Here is an 18,659-nt window from a genome sequence, read left to right on the forward strand (position 1 = left end):
TCATTTCTTGTTATGAAGATTATACAATGAATTGTAAACTGTTTCCCATGCCTGTGCAGAATCCATCTGGTGCACAACTTGGGATGCATGTCGCAACTTTTCAAGGCCACGTCCTAATCGGGCTATTGTAGGCATTGCATGAGCAGATTCAACAGCACATTCTATCCCATTCCCGAAAGCTAAAAGCCCTGTACAAGCCAGAATGCTGCCACCAAAGCTTACCCAAGGAGTACCTCCAGTTGCCTTTCCATGTCTTTTACGCATGATACCATAAAAGGCTGTTCTCATAGCTGACAAGCTCGACCGTTCAGCAGCTGCTATAACACTGTGAGTTGCAGCTCGGAGCTTTTCTGCTGCAGCTGCTGTCTTCGCAGTAGCAGGAACATGAACTCCATAACCAAAGCCTATTTTCCCAGGAATAATTCCCTTAGAAGCTCGAGCTAGAAGTTTAGCAGGAGTGAAAACTTTTCCTAAGGCAACAGCTGCAGTTCTCTTTGTTTGCAGTAGGCCAAATTTCACAATAGTAGGAACTTTAAAGGTGACCATCTTCGCTATAGTTGAAACAGGAACAATTTTTGAAAATGAGGTTACACCCACAACAGTTGCTGCTCCTGCACCGACTGCTACTACAGGTTTTCCTCCAAGCACATTTCTTCTCTTTGGATCTTCCCCTTCAGAAGCATCGTCAAAAGTATCAGATATAAAACAATTGTCAGCTAAGTCGGCCACGTCTCGGGGCAAAGAAGTATTCCAATAACTTCTAATTCCAGCCAAGCTACTGGCGTCGACAATTGCAACTACTGTTCCAAAATCTTTAGCCTGTCTTTTCAGGGCTTGGGCAAACAGAGCATGGCACTTGTCTTCATAAGGAAGCTCATAGAAGTCTGCATCTTTCGGGAGCTTTTGCTCTTGCTTAAGAGGACTACGTGCCTTAGAATTCAGAGCAACTCTGAGTCCCTCAACAGCAATCCGAAACTTGTTAACATGAGATAACACTTCGCAATCCACCTCTTTGCCTTTCTCCACCTCAAGAAGCATCTTCCGAACACAAACTAATGCCCTTTCTAGGGCAGGAAGATTGTTAAACATATCATGCAAATCTACAAGTAAGGAATAGAAAGAATGTGCAAACGCAGGAATTTGATCCACATCACGGAAGTCACAACCTGCAGAAGAAGAGGCAGAACTTGCAATGGAAGCACAATTTGATCCCGAATCCAGTGCCAATAAATTTTGCGATGTGAAAGCCGATGAGGCTAAAGCCTTTAGGGCAGAAGAGTGAAGTGGACTGGCCAAGATATGCCTCTGTGAGCCCATGGGAACACTTGAAGCCATGTCACCTGGTGATGGTGTCATTTTTCCCAAAAGGCCACTGCCCTGAGCTATCTCTGCTAAGGGTTTTATGGCACTTTTATTTGGTACATCCTGCTTGGAATCATGTTCACTATTGGTGCCTAATTCACCACCTTGACCGTCTCTATGTGGAGTTTCAAGAATAAAGAACAGGGAATGATTTTCTTGAGCAGCTTGTTTTGCAGCCAAAACATGACCATAAAATCCTGTTCCAAAAATTGTGCGTAAAATTTGTGAGCCAGCATAGAGTCGGTCCCAGTATAAAAATGATTATGTGAGTTTGAATTAAGAACTGAAATGCTGTGGGTTGGGCTGAAGACTTGCCACCACGACATTCCATTGCCCTCGGTGACTGGAAGGAAAAATAGCAGAGTTATGTTTATTAAAAGGTGAAAATTTCAGAAACAAGATAGTTATACTACATTAAATCAAGAGAAATGGAAGACTAATTTTTCCTTATGAGCATAGCATAAACCATAGACAAAGTGCCTTTCAACTGTGATAATTTAAAGGATGAAATCCTATTTAAGTATATTCAATAATCAAGAAACAAAACTCAGAATCTATACAGAAGCATAATAGAATAAACCCGTTATGGGCAGTTTCAGTTCCAAATAAACTCAGCCTGTATAGCTTAAGGCCAATGGGGCTCCCTCAATGTTGACGGTTATCAATATACATTTGGTTAATATCAGGCCATTGCCGCAAATTAAAATTCTTGTAGATAGAACTTCTTCAGACATGTTAACAAGTAATCACACCTGGGGCTTTCCTTACAGGCCCTAGAGGCCCAGTTACATTTTTTAGACTTCTAGATATAGTCAACAGGGCTAGTTTTTGGACTAAAACTCTTTTGAAAAGACTGAAATTTTGTATCTGGTTGGGCCTGTCCAATGGAAGACTGTATCAACACTAAAATGTAACCCTATGTTATCAGGCAATAGAAATATTTACTTAAGTTGATAAACAGAAATCCTATAGTTCATCCCTTGACTGAATCCACATTCTTTGTACTTTTCACATCATTTCTGTTAGGCAGCAATTTAGCCCTAGGCAACATTCTAAACAACATTCATGATAATTGGACAAAAAGAAAGTATCTAGAAAATGAGATAGAACTAGGAGTGAGTTCATCAAAGCATGCAAACAGAACCACTAATAAAACATCGTTAGCAGCGAAAACTACCTGGATCAATCCCATCTGTGTCAGGGGCATCAAGGGGAGCCAATATGGTCACATGTTTTATTACCACATTCCTGCAGGACAGTATGTAGGAGAAATGCTGTGAATAAGAACAACATCTATTCCAATGTATTCTTATTGCAAACAAATACAAATCAACACAAAACTTGCTTAACTCTCACACTCGAAATTTTTTTTATTAATTACCAACCTGCAATAGACTGGATGTATGTTCGAGAATGGCGAGTTACGGAATGTAACATTCAAGAATTAACATTCAAAACTTGAAGACTAGATAGATTACAAAATTTCTCAGGCAATGATTTTATTGGAGTGTATGACAAATCCAACCTTTAAGTGACAGGATACTACAGAGGCTGTCAAGAAAATCAGCAAGCTTGGAGCAGTTAGACAAGTTGAGAAACTGAAGCTATTGAAGTTGCTTCAAGGTTGGCAATCCTTTAATGGGAGTGGATGACAAATCCAAAACCTGAAGAGACGGGGTATTGTTGAACAATTCTTCTGGCATCTTTTCCAAACGAATATTGGAGGCTAAAACCAAACTCCTCAGTTCTGAACATCTCAAATAATTTGGCAGATTAGGAATAGCATTATAGCCCACCGATATTCGTCTGCAATCACTGGAAACTTTGTCAGTCGGAAAGATCCGCAACTGTTGACCTGCTGCAAATAAGCATGTTCCCTCCTTTTGGCTATGTCAATTGCCATGTCACAAAAAACTTCATGAATCTTTAAATACTCGACACTGTGATAGTCATCATCAACAATATACTCCACACGCTCCACCAAGCACCTTCTTACCAGTTCATCAATGCATTGGCGCCAAGCATCCATAAAATAAGGTGTCCCTGGCTTGTTGAGGAAACCTTCCGCGTCCCACATCTGCACCAGCGTCTGCACAGCAATTTCTTCATCTTCCAGAAATGCTGCACAATTTAGAAAAAAAAATATTTAGATGGAATTCTGACAATTCATTGCAAGTCCATCTTAACACCGGATAAAGTTCTGCGTCAATGGACAAAATTTTCCAAAACGATATGCATAGTTGCTGAATTTTTCTATTAACAACAATTTAAAACAAGGATTCCGCAAACAAAATTATCAATAAACCAAATCCATAGTTGCGGGAATTTTTTATAATCAAGACTTTAAAACAAAAATAACACAGATCGAAGAAGAAGTAAAACAAAGATCGAAGAAGAAGACGCATGCGTCAAGAATGTTAAGATAAATTGAATGGACAGAAATGGCCTCCTTACCTCCAACGTGATTTGAAGTGGAATTATGAAGTGCTAGCTGCGTTGAGCGTGGATCGAACACACGATCTTCATATATTCGGTCTGAGGCAGTCTCACGCTCTCCAAACAAAGATACAGAGCCGCTCTCCCAACAAAGATAAAGAGGAGCTTGGATCGAACACAGGACCCGACAAAGATATAGAAAAGCGTTGATCGAACAGAGGACCTTTATATATTCAGTCTGACCAAACAAAGATACAGAGGCAACAACATTGTGGATCGAACACATGAGGCTCTCCCAACAAAGATACAGATACAGAGGCAACAACATTGTGAGTCGAACACACGACCTTCATATATATCATCTGACTTATATTCAATCTGACTTATGGTCGAACAGATTCATGTAACACGTCTTGAAACAATTGAACACATCTTGAAAAAATTTGCGACAGATTGCCATTTTGAAATCCGCCTTGAACAATGATGAAACGGCTATGAATAAACGGCTCGAATTCGGATTCCTCGGATCCGCCTGGAAAGTGCTCGAACTCCCTTAACTAAATGCTATGGTTCAATCCAAGAAATACTAATTACAACAGCCGAATCCAAGAAATACTAATTACAACAGCCCAAAAAGGCAAAAAGTTACCCAAAAAGCAAAAAGTTACCTAAATATAGAATAGGGAATATTAACTAGCATTTGCACCAGATGTTGCAAAGAAAACGCCGTAAGGCATAAAGTGCGGAAATCCATCATCCATGTAATGTGTGCATTATTCAACAAGGTGGATCTCTCTAAATTTGTTGCAAACATTTATGTTGTTGCATTTCTAATTTATTTAGAATCTACTACTACCTCCTCTTCTTGGAATATTAAATTCTTGGAATATTAAATTCTTGGAATATTAAATTTCTTATCACCCCATGATGACAATCCCTCTAATTATTGGCATCACAGTTTTTCCACTTTAGTGGGTTTACCTTCAACCTAAAGAAACATGAATTTGAGTCACTCAATTAAAAAGAAATTGCTAAATTGCTATTTATCAGGTTTTGAGTAAAAACAATTAATAACTCATATTTACAACCCTTTAAATATTTACAACCTTTTAAGTCTTGTATTTATAACTCATATTTATAACCCTTTAAAATGAAACTGACTATCTATATTTTTATTAATAATAAAAATAATCTTCTTTATAAAGCTGACACTCACATGCTACTCCTATATATTTATGTTATATTTAATATTCAATGTCCATCAATTGAATGACAAGATGAAAGCTCAACTTAATTGCACCTTTAAAACGTGACTTAAAAGTTTAATTGGTAATTATTTATTCAGTAATTTGTACATTGTTAATTGCAATCTCTCTTGAAAACCAATGTTTATATCAAAATTTTAAAAATTAACACTCACTTCTCCCGTAGTCTGGTGTTTCTTTATTTGATCGTGGTACTCAAGATTGCTTTTCTCCAAAGTATCCAACGTGAAGATGATATCTTATGTGTTTCCGTGTTTCTTTATTTGATAATGGTACTCAAGATTGCCTTTCTCCAAAGTATCCAATGTGAAGATGATATCTTATGTGTTTCCACTTTCTCAGTAGGTTCATGTGATTATTATTATTTTTGGTGTTAATGTTTATGTTTTTTTATGCCCATCCATTATTTATTATCTAAACATTGATTGAAAATCCGTAAGTGGCTAGTGTGGAAATTGCAAGGTATGCTGAGAATTTGGTTATCTAGTAAGCTTAGAGTCATTCTTGAGTCATTATCTTTACCATCTCAAGAAGAAGAAGAAGAAAAGCCTATTGAATTGAAAAAGAACCCTAAAAAGTATTAGGATCCATGGGTCATTTTTTTTGCATCATGTAGCAAGATCACATGGTTAATTGATTATGCCACATGAAGAATTAGCCTTTGCCAATTTTTAGGCTTATGACTAGGTGATTTTTTCTACTAATATTCTTATACCAATTTACCATGATAATTCTCTTTTAAATTAAAAGGCAAGCACCGTTTTTTAGTGCTTCAACTTCATTTATAAAGAGTTTAGTGCTGATAATTAGTAGATTATATGAAATTTTGAAAATTGCACTAATATATTATTGTTGTAAGGCTCTACATTCCCAATGGAACTCATATAGTGAGTGGATAAAGAAATAAGAAGTTTTTCAAATGGTGAAATAATTTTCATATGCGTGATATTGTGATCTAGATAAATAAAACCAAACTCTTCATTTATCATGTGTCTTAAGTCTTTTATATCTCCAGTGTATTTTTCGTACAAATAAGAAGCATTTGTTAATCATGCATCATGTAATATGATCTCCAATCAGTAGAAAAAACTTAATATCAAAGAAATAAAGACAGAGGAAAATGCTTTTAATGTCCACAAATGACTCAATGTTACAAAAGAGATGCTTGCTAATGAACAGGATAAGGTAGCTTGGGAAAAGTGTAGTAACAACTTTTATAAAGAATCTTATATAGATTTCCTGTTAACAACATATTAAGATATTTTAGAGAGTAGCTAAGTATGTTTAGAGATGTGCTAAAGAAGATAAGGTCATTAAATAAAAAAAGAAGATAAACATCAATTCTTATTCGAAAATGATACAAAAAAGAATTTGTGGGAACTTACTACTCTTGAGAGAAGCTTCCTAAAATTTCCTAATGGTGCTTCTCCTTAAATAAATAGGTTTAAGGCTACATCTAATTACATCAACATGGATAACACAAGCTCTCAAGGATATGGATGTAATGGAGTTGCACACCATTTCCCAGTTGATGCATGCAAGTTTGGAACTATGATCATTTATTAATTAGTAATGCACTTGCAAGATAGACTTCAAACCTATGTTTATTTAACAATAAAATTTTATTGGGACAAAATATGATACACGACTACCTTAAAGGAATAAGGTAGTACTCCCCGAATGGGATGCCAGAAGCATGAGAGGGTGGGGGACGGGATGCCACCATCCCACCAATCAACACGCGCAGGGGACGTGGGAGCACACCCCTCTAGAGGATTGAAAGGTACATGGAACAAGCAAGGGAGTTCCAACACACACATGAAGCTCCTCCCTCATTACACCATCCACTGCTCAATGAGACGTAGCACCATCCAACTTGATTTTGTATTTTTGATGGATTTCAGCTCAATCAAGAGCTTTGTCATTTTGCTCTGCCCCATCAATTCAACATTTATTCAAGGGCAGGCAAAGGCACTTAGCTTTTGCATTTTGCTCCAAGCTTTTATTATGCATTGTATATTGGAAAGCCTCTAGACAGTTCTCAAGTCTCAGGATGTTTATCAAGAAAATGCTCGTCCTTGGCTCTTGCAATTTCATTGTCTTCTAGTTGTTGTGGAGAGCGAATTCGGGATTATGTTGTTATTGTTCTGTGTCTTGTGGCTATTTTGGGATAATGCACACAATGGCAGTGGAGTCAGACGTTTAGGCTGAGACCTCTGGCCTGCCTCAGTGGTTTCCTAGTGACCTCCTAGTCCATTGTTAGGCTTTCCTGAATCTCAGTGAGGAAGGGGATGGAATTAGCCATGCCAGTAGGAGCACTCATTCCAAATTTCACTCTCTTCCAATGATGGAATGTGTTCGTGCCACATTTTGAAGGTCTAGGGTCTTTTCTTTACGGCATTTTTTTTTAAATTCTCACTATGGTCGTTTTTGAGTGGTCTGTAGTTTTCAGTTAAGGGGTTAGCAGTAGCACAAGGCTTGCCCCTAGATATGGGCCTATTAGCTCCCCTTCGCCCCCCGCCCAAGCCAATGACGATCATCCTTGGATCTTCACAGCCCATCCCAAGACACTCTGGGAGGTCCAACCTCGAGTCAAAAACACTTTCCATTCCAGCGGACTCCCTACTCTGTTAGAGCAGCAAGACATGCTGCATCAACATGCTCAGTCCGCTTAGGTGCGACTCATTACCAGGAGCGTGGCTTCGCCAAGGCCCAAACGAGAGTAGAAAGCTCAGCAGCCAGGTTTAGGGAACTTACACTGCAGCCAATTCAAGATGAATTGATTCAGCTGAAACGAGAGTTGGCAAATGAGCAGTGCACCCTCACTGATTCCGAAGTTTTGGCTGAGGTTGCATAGTGGATGACCAACATTGGTCATACTCGAGGAAGATACAACCAATATATGTACACTGTGGACATCCACTGGCACCTGAAATTTTTCCTTGGTAGGGTTCTCCTTGAAAAAATGCAACCAGAGAGGACATGCTTCTCTCCCTAGATCGTATGCGAAGACAATTAGTGTTTATGGTTCAGAGGCTTGGACAAATTGAAAGGCACATGGGCATCCCTCTAGAACCAGGCTGCTCTCCAGGCAGCTTCTCTCCTTGGATCGTATGCAAAGACAATTGGCAGCAATAGATCAAAGGCTTTGACACATTGAAAGGCACATGGTCATCCCTCCAAAACCAAGTTGCTCTCTCGGCAGCAATAAGTAGCCCATACAAGTAAAAGCCACTGAATCTGATCACTCCTCATGATGGTTTTCTCAATTAGTTTGTTTATCCTCATGCAACATTTTTGTTTTTTTAGTTCCTTACAGGCCCTAGAGGCCTAGTTACATTTTTTAGACTTCTAGATATAGTCAACAAGGCTAGTTTTTGGACTAAAACTCTTTTGAAAAGACTGAAATTTTGTATCTAGTTGGGCCTGTCCAATGGAAGACTGTATCAACACTAAAATGTAACCCTATGTTATCAGGCAATAGAAATATTTACTTCACAAGACAAAAAGGAATAAGGTGATACCTTTTCACTTCTGGCCCTAGGAATGAGAATATGGTGGAAATTATTGATGGTCATCCTCCTAACTAATAACCATCAAACTCTATCTTGTCATTGGGCTTACTTTGGTGTTAGACATGGAAGCTCCTAAGAGAGACGAATCCAAATTGGTGACCCCAACTATGCATCCTGCTTTCTATGTCCTCGGTTGAGCCGCAAGAGCAAGTCAGTGTCTCATTTAAGGCTGAAAAACTCGGTTGTGTGAAGAATTAGGTCTAAGACAGACCACAGATCCGAACTGAAGTTTGAGGAGTAGCAAGGAAGCCGAGTTGGGAAGGTTTTTGGCATAATATTTTGGGAAGGGTTTCTGCTTGTTTGAAGCAAGTTTCAAGGGCAGAGTGCTGGTCTATTAAAAGCTGAATTACAGTTTTGTTAAGGCTGAATTTCAGGTCCCTTGAAGAGGCTGAGATGCAGCCTTGTTGAGGCCAAGTCTCAGACCTGTTCAAGAGACCAAGTTGCAGCCCCGTTGAAACTGAGTTCAGGGATTAACGTTGAGGACGAGATTTGGTATCTTGAGGGCTGAAGTTCTGGTGTGTTGATGGCCAAGTTCAGCAGTTAAGGAGACCAAGCCCTAGCCCTTTTGGAGATCTTTTTAAGGCGAGATGTGTGGCCCATTTTAACACTGAAAAATTGGGTTGTGTGAAGAATTAGGTCTGAGACAGACCACAGATCCGAACTGAAGGAGAGCTAAGTTTGAGGAGTAGCAAGGAAGCCCAGCTGGGAAGGTTTTTGGCATAATTTTTTGGGAAGGGTTTCTGGTTGCTTGAAGTATGTTTTAAGGGCAAAGTGCAGGTATATTAAAAGCTGAAGTACAGTTTCATTAAGGCCAAATTTCAGGCCTGTTAAAGAGGCTGAGATGCAGCCCTGTTGAGGGCTAGTCTGAGGCTTGTTGAAGAGGCCAAATTGCAGCCCTATTGAAGCCGAGATCAAGGACTAATGTTGAGGCCGAGTTCTGGTATCTTCAAGGCCTGTCTTGAGGGCTGAAGTTCTGATGTGTCGAGGGCCAAGTTCAGCAGTCAAGGAGATCAAGCCCTAGCCTTGTTGGAGGTCTTTTTAAGGCCACATGTGTGGCTCATTTTAAGGCTGGAAAACTTGGTTGAGTGAAGAATTAGGTCTGAGACAGACCACAGATCCGAACTGAAGGAGAGCCAAGTTTGAGGAGTAGCAAGGAAGCCGAGTTGGGAAGGTTTTTAGCATAATTTTTTGGGACGGGTTTCTGGTTGTTTGAAGTGTGTTTTAAGGGCAGAGTGCTGGTATCTTAAGAGCTGAATTACAGTTTTGTTAAGGATAAATTTCCGGCCTGTTGAAGAGGCGAAGATGCAGCCTTGTTCAGTCCAAGTCTCAGGCCTGTTGATGAGGCCAAGTTGTAGCCCTATTGAATCCAAGTTCAGGGACTAATGTTGAGAGCGAGTTCTGGTATCTTGAAGGCCTGTCTTGAGGGCTAAAGTTCTGGTGTGTTTAGGGCCAAGTTCATCAGTTAAGGAACCCAAGCCCTAGCCCTGTTGGAGGTCTTTCTATAGCACAGTTCTGAGGCCAAATTCAGTGTTACTTCTGCTGGATATTTAGGAGACCGAATTCTATTTTGAAGGCCGAGATTTAGCCCTGTGGAGGCCAAGTTTCAGCCCTGTGTAGTTCAAGTCCAGATGTTGTTGAGTTTCAGTCTCTTTTAAGGGCTAGTTGCAGGCCGAGTTCTGGCTTTTTGTGGAGGCTAGTTCGCTGTCCTACCCGAGTTCTGTTGAAGAGGGCAAAGTCTGGCCGAGTTCTGTTCAGGAGGTCAAGTTGAGGAGTCCGAGTTATGAGGCAGGTGTGTTACACGCAGAAGTGGATGAAGTGAAGACTTCATGGTGACTAGGGCAGAAGAATTGGGGTTGAATAGGTCAAGAGGAACAGATCAGAAACAATAAGGAAAAACAAGGATTAACGACAAGTCAAGGACCAGAAAGCAGGACAAAGAAGAAGGACAAGTGGCTGTGACCAGGATTGAAGGTGCAAACTTGAGAGTGGCATTGTTGGGTGACAACCCTTAGTAAAGAAAGGCAATTTGTGGGAACGAGGAAAAGTGAAATATTTTGAAAAAATAGGTTAGTGCCTACAAATCGCTGAGTTGGTGCTCAGCTGAGGAGATTGGAGTCTCCTGTAGGTTGGTACCTACAAAAATAGTAAATTGGTTCTTACTAAGGATTGGTGTCCTCATCTTCTTGACAGGTTGGATCTGCTAATTTTGTAAGTCGGTGCTTACAGAGGATTGGTGTCCTCACAAGTGTTGTAATAAGTTGAAGATTGTTTTTGAAAAGCATTCAAGTGTTTCTTATAAAATATCTGTTTCATAATTTAGGTGTATTAAATAAGTTGAACACTGTTTTGAAAAGCATTCTAAGTGTTTCTTATATTATATCTGTTTCATAATTTAGGTGTATTAAATGTTTTCAAAGCTAAAAAATTGTTAATTGTAATGAAACACTGATTAACCCCATCTCTCAGTATTTCCAACAAACAATTGTAATTAAGTATTACTGTCTACAGTATTAGAGTTCACTAAGCAAGAAATTGTTAATTGTAATGAAACACTGATTAACCCCATCTCTCAGTATTTCCAACAATTGTAATTAAGTATTACTGTCTACAGTATTAGAGTTCACTAAGCAATGCGACTGATCCATTTAATTTGACAATGCAGCTTGCATGCAAATAAAGAGAAATCTAGTCATGCAACCTCGTAATTCTTAAGCTGAGAATTCATATGTATGGGTTTTAAATTTTAATAGGACCAAAAGCCTATGGGTCAACAGGCTTAACAGTAGAAGCACATCCATATGAGACATTCACGTATCCAAAAGATTAGCAGCTTTTCATTTATTAATTATTTTATAAAGGGGCAAACTGGGATGGACATAAACTTATGAACAATTGCACCCTTATCGTATGTTTTCTTTGGGAATTCAAAAACATGGACATTTTGGGAAGAGAATAAAAACACTAAAAGAAACCCTCTGTGGCAACTGTAACACCAAACAGGAGGAGTAGATTGCTCGTAATTTTGATTCATTACATGTGCAAGGTACTATAGCCAGTAAGCATCGCCAAGTATAATGATTTTCAAGAAACTGGTGAAGGAGCTTTCATATATTTAAAGCATCTGCTCCAATCATTTGAAAAAATTAAGCCCAAGTTTGGTCAGGAGACTGGATGTATTAGAATTGAAAGGACTGGATTCTCAGCCTTGAATTCCATACTCGGAAAAAAATATGGAACGGCCATGACTAGCTCAGTGCAGGATGTTGTAATTGTGTTAAGCGCTTCACAAGTTGCCTCAGTGAAGGAGAAGCCGAAAGTATATCTACAGGACACATTATAACAAGGTGAAGTGATTTTGAGATCTTCACGAGGCGCTGTGTCCCGTAAGCCAGGGGTGAAAACCTCATGTTCCCTACCTTCGTTAACAAGCATGCATGCCCAAGCAATGATGTTGCATCTATTCCCATAGCAAGAAAACGATGGATCCAAAGACTTCTTGCCAGAGGTGGCAAGTAATTCCAAAAGCGCCACTCCATTACCATAAACATCTCTGCCTTAGCAGACGCACCACATGTCACAGCATGTTCTTAAGTAACATACGCAAGGGCCAAAAATGCTAGTTATATCTGTTGTTGCATGAGTTTCAGAACCTCCAAGAGCATGTATACACAAGTTTATTGTCACTTCAAGCTTTCTCAAAATCAATTCTGAGCCTCGTATATTTACAGTATTTGACAGATTTAATAGACTCCAAGGTTGGAAATCATTGCCGCAATAGTATTAACTTTAATCCCTTGCTGCCATTTTATTCCACTTTCCCCACCTGACCATAGATATAGCTTGCCCTACAGTATGAATTTTGTGCACATTTAATAAAGAACGAAGCTTTGTTTCAGTCTCACGGTAATCTTAAGTAAGAATATGTTCAGACAGATCATTTCTTGTTATGAAGATTATACAATGAATTGTAAACTGTTTCCCATGCCTGTGCAGAATCCATCTGGTGCACAACTTGGGATGCATGTCGCAACTTTTCAAGGCCACGTCCTAATCGGGCTATTGTAGGCATTGCATGAGCAGATTCAACAGCACATTCTATCCCATTCCCGAAAGCTAAAAGCCCTGTACAAGCCAGAATGCTGCCACCAAAGCTTACCCAAGGAGTACCTCCAGTTGCCTTTCCATGTCTTTTACGCATGATACCATAAAAGGCTGTTCTCATAGCTGACAAGCTCGACCGTTCAGCAGCTGCTATAACACTGTGAGTTGCAGCTCGGAGCTTTTCTGCTGCAGCTGCTGTCTTCGCAGTAGCAGGAACATGAACTCCATAACCAAAGCCTATTTTCCCAGGAATAATTCCCTTAGAAGCTCGAGCTAGAAGTTTAGCAGGAGTGAAAACTTTTCCTAAGGCAACAGCTGCAGTTCTCTTTGTTTGCAGTAGGCCAAATTTCACAATAGTAGGAACTTTAAAGGTGACCATCTTCGCTATAGTTGAAACAGGAACAATTTTTGAAAATGAGGTTACACCCACAACAGTTGCTGCTCCTGCACCGACTGCTACTACAGGTTTTCCTCCAAGCACATTTCTTCTCTTTGGATCTTCCCCTTCAGAAGCATCGTCAAAAGTATCAGATATAAAACAATTGTCAGCTAAGTCGGCCACGTCTCGGGGCAAAGAAGTATTCCAATAACTTCTAATTCCAGCCAAGCTACTGGCGTCGACAATTGCAACTACTGTTCCAAAATCTTTAGCCTGTCTTTTCAGGGCTTGGGCAAACAGAGCATGGCACTTGTCTTCATAAGGAAGCTCATAGAAGTCTGCATCTTTCGGGAGCTTTTGCTCTTGCTTAAGAGGACTACGTGCCTTAGAATTCAGAGCAACTCTGAGTCCCTCAACAGCAATCCGAAACTTGTTAACATGAGATAACACTTCGCAATCCACCTCTTTGCCTTTCTCCACCTCAAGAAGCATCTTCCGAACACAAACTAATGCCCTTTCTAGGGCAGGAAGATTGTTAAACATATCATGCAAATCTACAAGTAAGGAATAGAAAGAATGTGCAAACGCAGGAATTTGATCCACATCACGGAAGTCACAACCTGCAGAAGAAGAGGCAGAACTTGCAGTGGAAGCACAATTTGATCCCGAATCCAGTGCCAATAAATTTTGCGATGTGAAAGCCGATGAGGCTAAAGCCTTTAGGGCAGAAGAGTGAAGTGGACTGGCCAAGATATGCCTCTGTGAGCCCATGGGAACACTTGAAGCCATGTCACCTGGTGATGGTGTCATTTTTCCCAAAAGGCCACTGCCCTGAGCTATCTCTGCTAAGGGTTTTATGGCACTTTTATTTGGTACATCCTGCTTGGAATCATGTTCACTATTGGTGCCTAATTCACCACCTTGACCGTCTCTATGTGGAGTTTCAAGAATAAAGAACAGGGAATGATTTTCTTGAGCAGCTTGTTTTGCAGCCAAAACATGACCATAAAATCCTGTTCCAAAAATTGTGCGTAAAATTTGTGAGCCAGCATAGAGTCGGTCCCAGTATAAAAATGATTATGTGAGTTTGAATTAAGAACTGAAATGCTGTGGGTTGGGCTGAAGACTTGCCACCACGACATTCCATTGCCCTCGGTGACTGGAAGGAAAAATAGCAGAGTTATGTTTATTAAAAGGTGAAAATTTCAGAAACAAGATAGTTATACTACATTAAATCAAGAGAAATGGAAGACTAATTTTTCCTTATGAGCATAGCATAAACCATAGACAAAGTGCCTTTCAACTGTGATAATTTAAAGGATGAAATCCTATTTAAGTATATTCAATAATCAAGAAACAAAACTCAGAATCTATACAGAAGCATAATAGAATAAACCCGTTATGGGCAGTTTCAGTTCCAAATAAACTCAGCCTGTATAGCTTAAGGCCAATGGGGCTCCCTCAATGTTGACGGTTATCAATATACATTTGGTTAATATCAGGCCATTGCCGCAAATTAAAATTCTTGTAGATAGAACTTCTTCAGACATGTTAACAAGTAATCACACCTGGGGCTTTCCTTACAGGCCCTAGAGGCCCAGTTACATTTTTTAGACTTCTAGATATAGTCAACAGGGCTAGTTTTTGGACTAAAACTCTTTTGAAAAGACTGAAATTTTGTATCTGCTTGGGCCTGTCCAATGGAAGACTGTATCAACACTAAAATGTAACCCTATGTTATCAGGCAATAGATATATTTACTTAAGTTGATAAACAGAAATCCTATAGTTCATCCCTTGACTGAATCCACATTCTTTGTACTTTTCACATCATTTCTGTTAGGCAGCAATTTAGCCCTAGGAAACATTCTAAACAACATTCATGATAATTGGACAAAAAGAAAGTATCTAGAAAATGAGATAGAACTAGGAGTGAGTTCATCAAAGCATGCAAACAGAACCACTAATAAAACATCGTTAGCAGCGAAAACTACCTGGATCAATCCCATCTGTGTCAGGGGCATCAAGGGGAGCCAATATGGTCACATGTTTTATTACCACATTCCTGCAGGACAGTATGTAGGAGAAATGCTGTGAATAAGAACAACATCTATTCCAATGTATTCTTATTGCAAACAAATACAAATCAACACAAAACTTGCTTAACTCTCACACTCGAATTTTTTTTTATTAATTACCAACCTGCAATAGACTGGATGTATGTTCCAGAATGGCGAGTTACGGAATGTAACATTCAAGAATTAACATTCAAAACTTGAAGACTAGATAGATTACAAAAGTTCTCAGGCAATGATTTTATTGGAGTGTATGACAAATCCAACCTTTAAGTGACAGGATACTACAGAGGCTGTCAAGAAAATCAGCAAGCTTGGAGCAGTTAGACAAGTTGAGAAACTGAAGCTATTGAAGTTGCTTCAAGGTTGGCAATCCTTTAATGGGAGTGGATGACAAATCCAAAACCTGAAGAGACGGGGTATTGTTGAACAATTCTTCTGGCATCTTTTCCAAACGAATATTGGAGGCTAAAACCAAACTCCTCAGTTCTGAACATCTCAAATAATTTGGCAGATTAGGAATAGCATTATAGCCCACCGATATTCGTCTGCAATCCCTGGAAACTTTGTCAGTCGGAAAGATCCGCAACTGTTGACCTGCTGCAAATAAGCATGTTCCCTCCTTTTGGCTATGTCAATTGCCATGTCACAAAAAACTTCATGAATCTTTAAATACTCGACACTGTGATAGTCATCATCAACAATATACTCCACACGCTCCACCAAGCACCTTCTTACCAGTTCATCAATGCATTGGCGCCAAGCATCCATAAAATAAGGTGTCCCTGGCTTGTTGAGGAAACCTTCCGCGTCCCACATCTGCACCAGCGTCTGCACAGCAATTTCTTCATCTTCCAGAAATGCTGCACAATTTAGAAAAAAAAATATTTAGATGGAATTCTGACAATTCATTGCAAGTCCATCTTAACACCGGATAAAGTTCTGCGTCAATGGCCCTGAGATTTGTTGGGACGGACGCATCCCTCTTTCTCATCGAATTTGAAGCATGGCTCCACTCATACTCATTCTTTTTAAACCTCATCGCTCCAGCAACTGCATTTATGGCGAATGCATTTATGGCCAATCGCAATTTCTCTCGCTCTCGCCTCTACAATACCATTCTCATGGCCAGGAGGCCTGGCCTTTCATGCCCCATGGCCAGATCGTCCTCTCTGTCTTCCAGCCGGTGGGAAAAAAAATAGTTTTCCATAAGAAAAAGGATTAATCCGCACAATATTTTGAATTTCGCACAATATTAATCCGCCAGAGCCCCTTCTTCAACGGAAGCTAATCCACCGCAGCAGCCCCTCCTTCAATGAAAGTCAATCCGCCGCAGCAGCCCCTTCTCCAATTCCAGTTAAATCTGTAAAACAAATTTGAATGCAAGATATTAAAGGGTTAATTCATGGCTATTATTTTATCCTACAAATTGTCAAAACAATGAGTGGGCGGGCAAGAAACATTACCCACAGCTCCTCCTTCAACAAAAGCCAATCTGCCGCAGCAGCCCCTCCTCCAATTCCACTTAAAGCAAATCCTCTGCAGCCGGCAGAGATAGCGAATATATATAGGCAATCCTCTGTAAATGGCAGAGATGAGGAATGTAGATTTAATCAGATTTCAATACCAATTAACAACATAAAAATGTCAAAAATATATTACATATTAGCAAATAATAATCACTGTACAGTACTGCAAACCAGGATCTAGTTTATTCACCCTTCGCGCAAACCTTTTTTCCAAATCCTTTACGGAGTCTTTCACACAAGGAACTAATTTTTTCCCTTGTCTCTTCCAATACTGCTTAAACTCCATGTCCGATTGCAGATATTCATATAGCAGAACCGTACATGCTGAGGAGTTCAAATATTTAAAAGTTTAACTCTCATGCGTGAAAACCCCAGAGAAAATATGATGAAGATCATTAAAAATTAAACTGAAAACTGTACAGAAAATATAATGAAGATCGTATAAATTTAAACTGTACAACATTGGGAAAAAAAGAAGAAATACACAGCATCACAGAAAATCATATAAGAGACCAGAGGAAACCTAAATGAAACTTATAAACAGATATAACAAAACAAAACAGAACAAAATAAAACAGAGAACGGAAAAGAAAAGAGGACGCTGAAAGCAAAGAGACGCAGAAGCTGGTAAACATGTACACGGTCGTGGAGCAGGAGAAAACAGAGGCATTCTGGTTTATTCACAGAGGATCTAGTTTATTCACCCTTCTCTCGCTCTCGCCTCTACAATACCATTCTCATGGCCAGAGGCCTGCCGTTTCATGCCCCATTGCCTCCTGGCCTTTCATGCCCCATTGCCAGATCGTACCTCTCTGTCTTCCAGCAGGTGGGAAAAAAAATATTTTTCTAGAAAAAGGATTAAATCAACGGCTGAAAACACCCCAATCGTCTAACATAAAATCAATGGCTCAGAATCGCACACATCACATTTTAGGGATGTCTTTCTCAGAGGGAACGCCTTACGGCGTAATAAAGAGAATGGTACCTTTCAAAAACGGGATACGAACCCCTGGCCTTTGGAATAAATACCTGAACATTGGCACCTTATTAGAGTGGTATGTTTTAAAGAGAATGGGCTTTGGATTAAACACCAGGAAATTAACTTTGAGACAATACGCAATTGCAATTCAATTGACACGGGTCTCCTTCCCCGTAAAAGGAATTCCTCTCATAAGCAGATAGCATTATAAATTCTTGTACAGATCAGAATGGATTCCCGTTACTACAGCACAGTCGTTGTAGTATAGTGGTGAGTATTCCCGCCTGTCACGCGGGTGACCCGGGTTCGATCCCCGGCAACGGCGTAGATTCTTTTCTGAATCAGAGGACACAGTCGTGCAGGTGACCCGGGTTCGATCCCTGGTAACGGCGTAGATTCTTTTCTGAATCAGACGACACAGTCGTGGATTTACGTCCACAATTTCTTCTAATTTTGCCTTTCACGTTGTTGAATACGGCTTATAAAATATGTCGTCACATCACTGGGATGCTCGGCGTAGCTCAGATGGCAGAGCGCTCGCTTAGAGGGACGGGGATCGGTACCTCCCATCTCCATTTTGGATAAAAATTTCCTCATGGAGATGTAGCTTAGATGGACTCATCAATCTCGGACTTATGGGGATGGATACCCCTCATCTCCGTTCTGGATTTTTCTCATCGGGATGTAGTTCATATGGACTCATCAATCCCGGTTTCTTAAGTACAAATTAAGTACAAAGAATTTGCGAATTTAAAGATACCTAGAAAAAATTTAGGAAGTTAAAAATAGCAAGAATCTCTTATGGAAACAAGATAAGAAGTATATTACTTTAGGAAGTTAAAAATAGCCAGAATCTCTTATGGAAACCAGATAAGAAGTATATTTCGCTGCACTTCTTTCTAAATTTATTCACCACATAAAGATTTAAAAAGTCTCTCAAAATCCTTATGAGTGATAAA

The 18,659-nt window shown here is 39.7% G+C and overlaps 2 protein-coding genes, 1 long non-coding RNA gene and 1 other non-coding gene across 6 annotated transcripts; 1 reads left to right on the forward strand and 3 right to left on the reverse strand.

Annotated features, from left to right (window-relative positions):
- LOC149190713 (uncharacterized) lies at window positions 1–1,038 on the reverse strand. Its single transcript, XM_089410581.1, has one exon. The coding sequence runs from the start codon at window positions 1,036–1,038 to the stop codon at window positions 1–3; it is 1,038 nt and encodes a 345-aa protein (XP_089266707.1).
- Window positions 1,039–1,200: 162 nt separating this feature from the next.
- Window positions 1,201–3,565, reverse strand: LOC149190714 (uncharacterized). The gene is made up of 3 exons (XR_016256015.1): window positions 2,888–3,565; window positions 2,540–2,610; window positions 1,201–1,705 (listed from the first exon to the last, which is right to left on the reverse strand). It is a non-coding gene; the product is annotated as an uncharacterized LOC149190714 (long non-coding RNA).
- Window positions 3,566–12,495: 8,930 nt separating this feature from the next.
- LOC149190715 (uncharacterized) lies at window positions 12,496–17,536 on the reverse strand. 3 transcript variants are annotated; one of them, XM_089412246.1, is made up of 6 exons: window positions 17,426–17,536; window positions 16,893–17,045; window positions 16,659–16,771; window positions 15,460–16,555; window positions 15,112–15,182; window positions 12,496–14,277 (listed from the first exon to the last, which is right to left on the reverse strand). In XM_089412246.1, the coding sequence occupies exon 6, from the start codon at window positions 13,926–13,928 to the stop codon at window positions 12,573–12,575; it is 1,356 nt and encodes a 451-aa protein (XP_089268372.1). In that variant the 5' UTR covers window positions 13,929–14,277; window positions 15,112–15,182; window positions 15,460–16,555; window positions 16,659–16,771; window positions 16,893–17,045; window positions 17,426–17,536; the 3' UTR covers window positions 12,496–12,572. The 3 variants fall into 3 exon arrangements, with proteins under 3 accessions (XP_089268372.1, XP_089268373.1, XP_089268374.1); XM_089412247.1 differs by having other exon boundaries at window positions 16,912–17,530; XM_089412248.1 differs by having other exon boundaries at window positions 12,496–14,131; window positions 16,893–17,530.
- A 417-nt stretch (window positions 17,537–17,953) lies between these two features.
- Window positions 17,954–18,025, forward strand: TRNAD-GUC (transfer RNA aspartic acid (anticodon GUC)). The gene has a single exon. It is a non-coding gene; the product is annotated as a tRNA-Asp (tRNA).
- Window positions 18,026–18,659: the final 634 nt, after the last annotated feature.

This window comes from Pinus tabuliformis, chromosome 3_1, assembly GCF_031772625.1.
Source record: "Pinus tabuliformis cultivar Carrire ecotype Pingquan chromosome 3_1, CPIR1, whole genome shotgun sequence".
NCBI lineage: Eukaryota > Viridiplantae > Streptophyta > Pinopsida > Pinales > Pinaceae > Pinus > Pinus tabuliformis.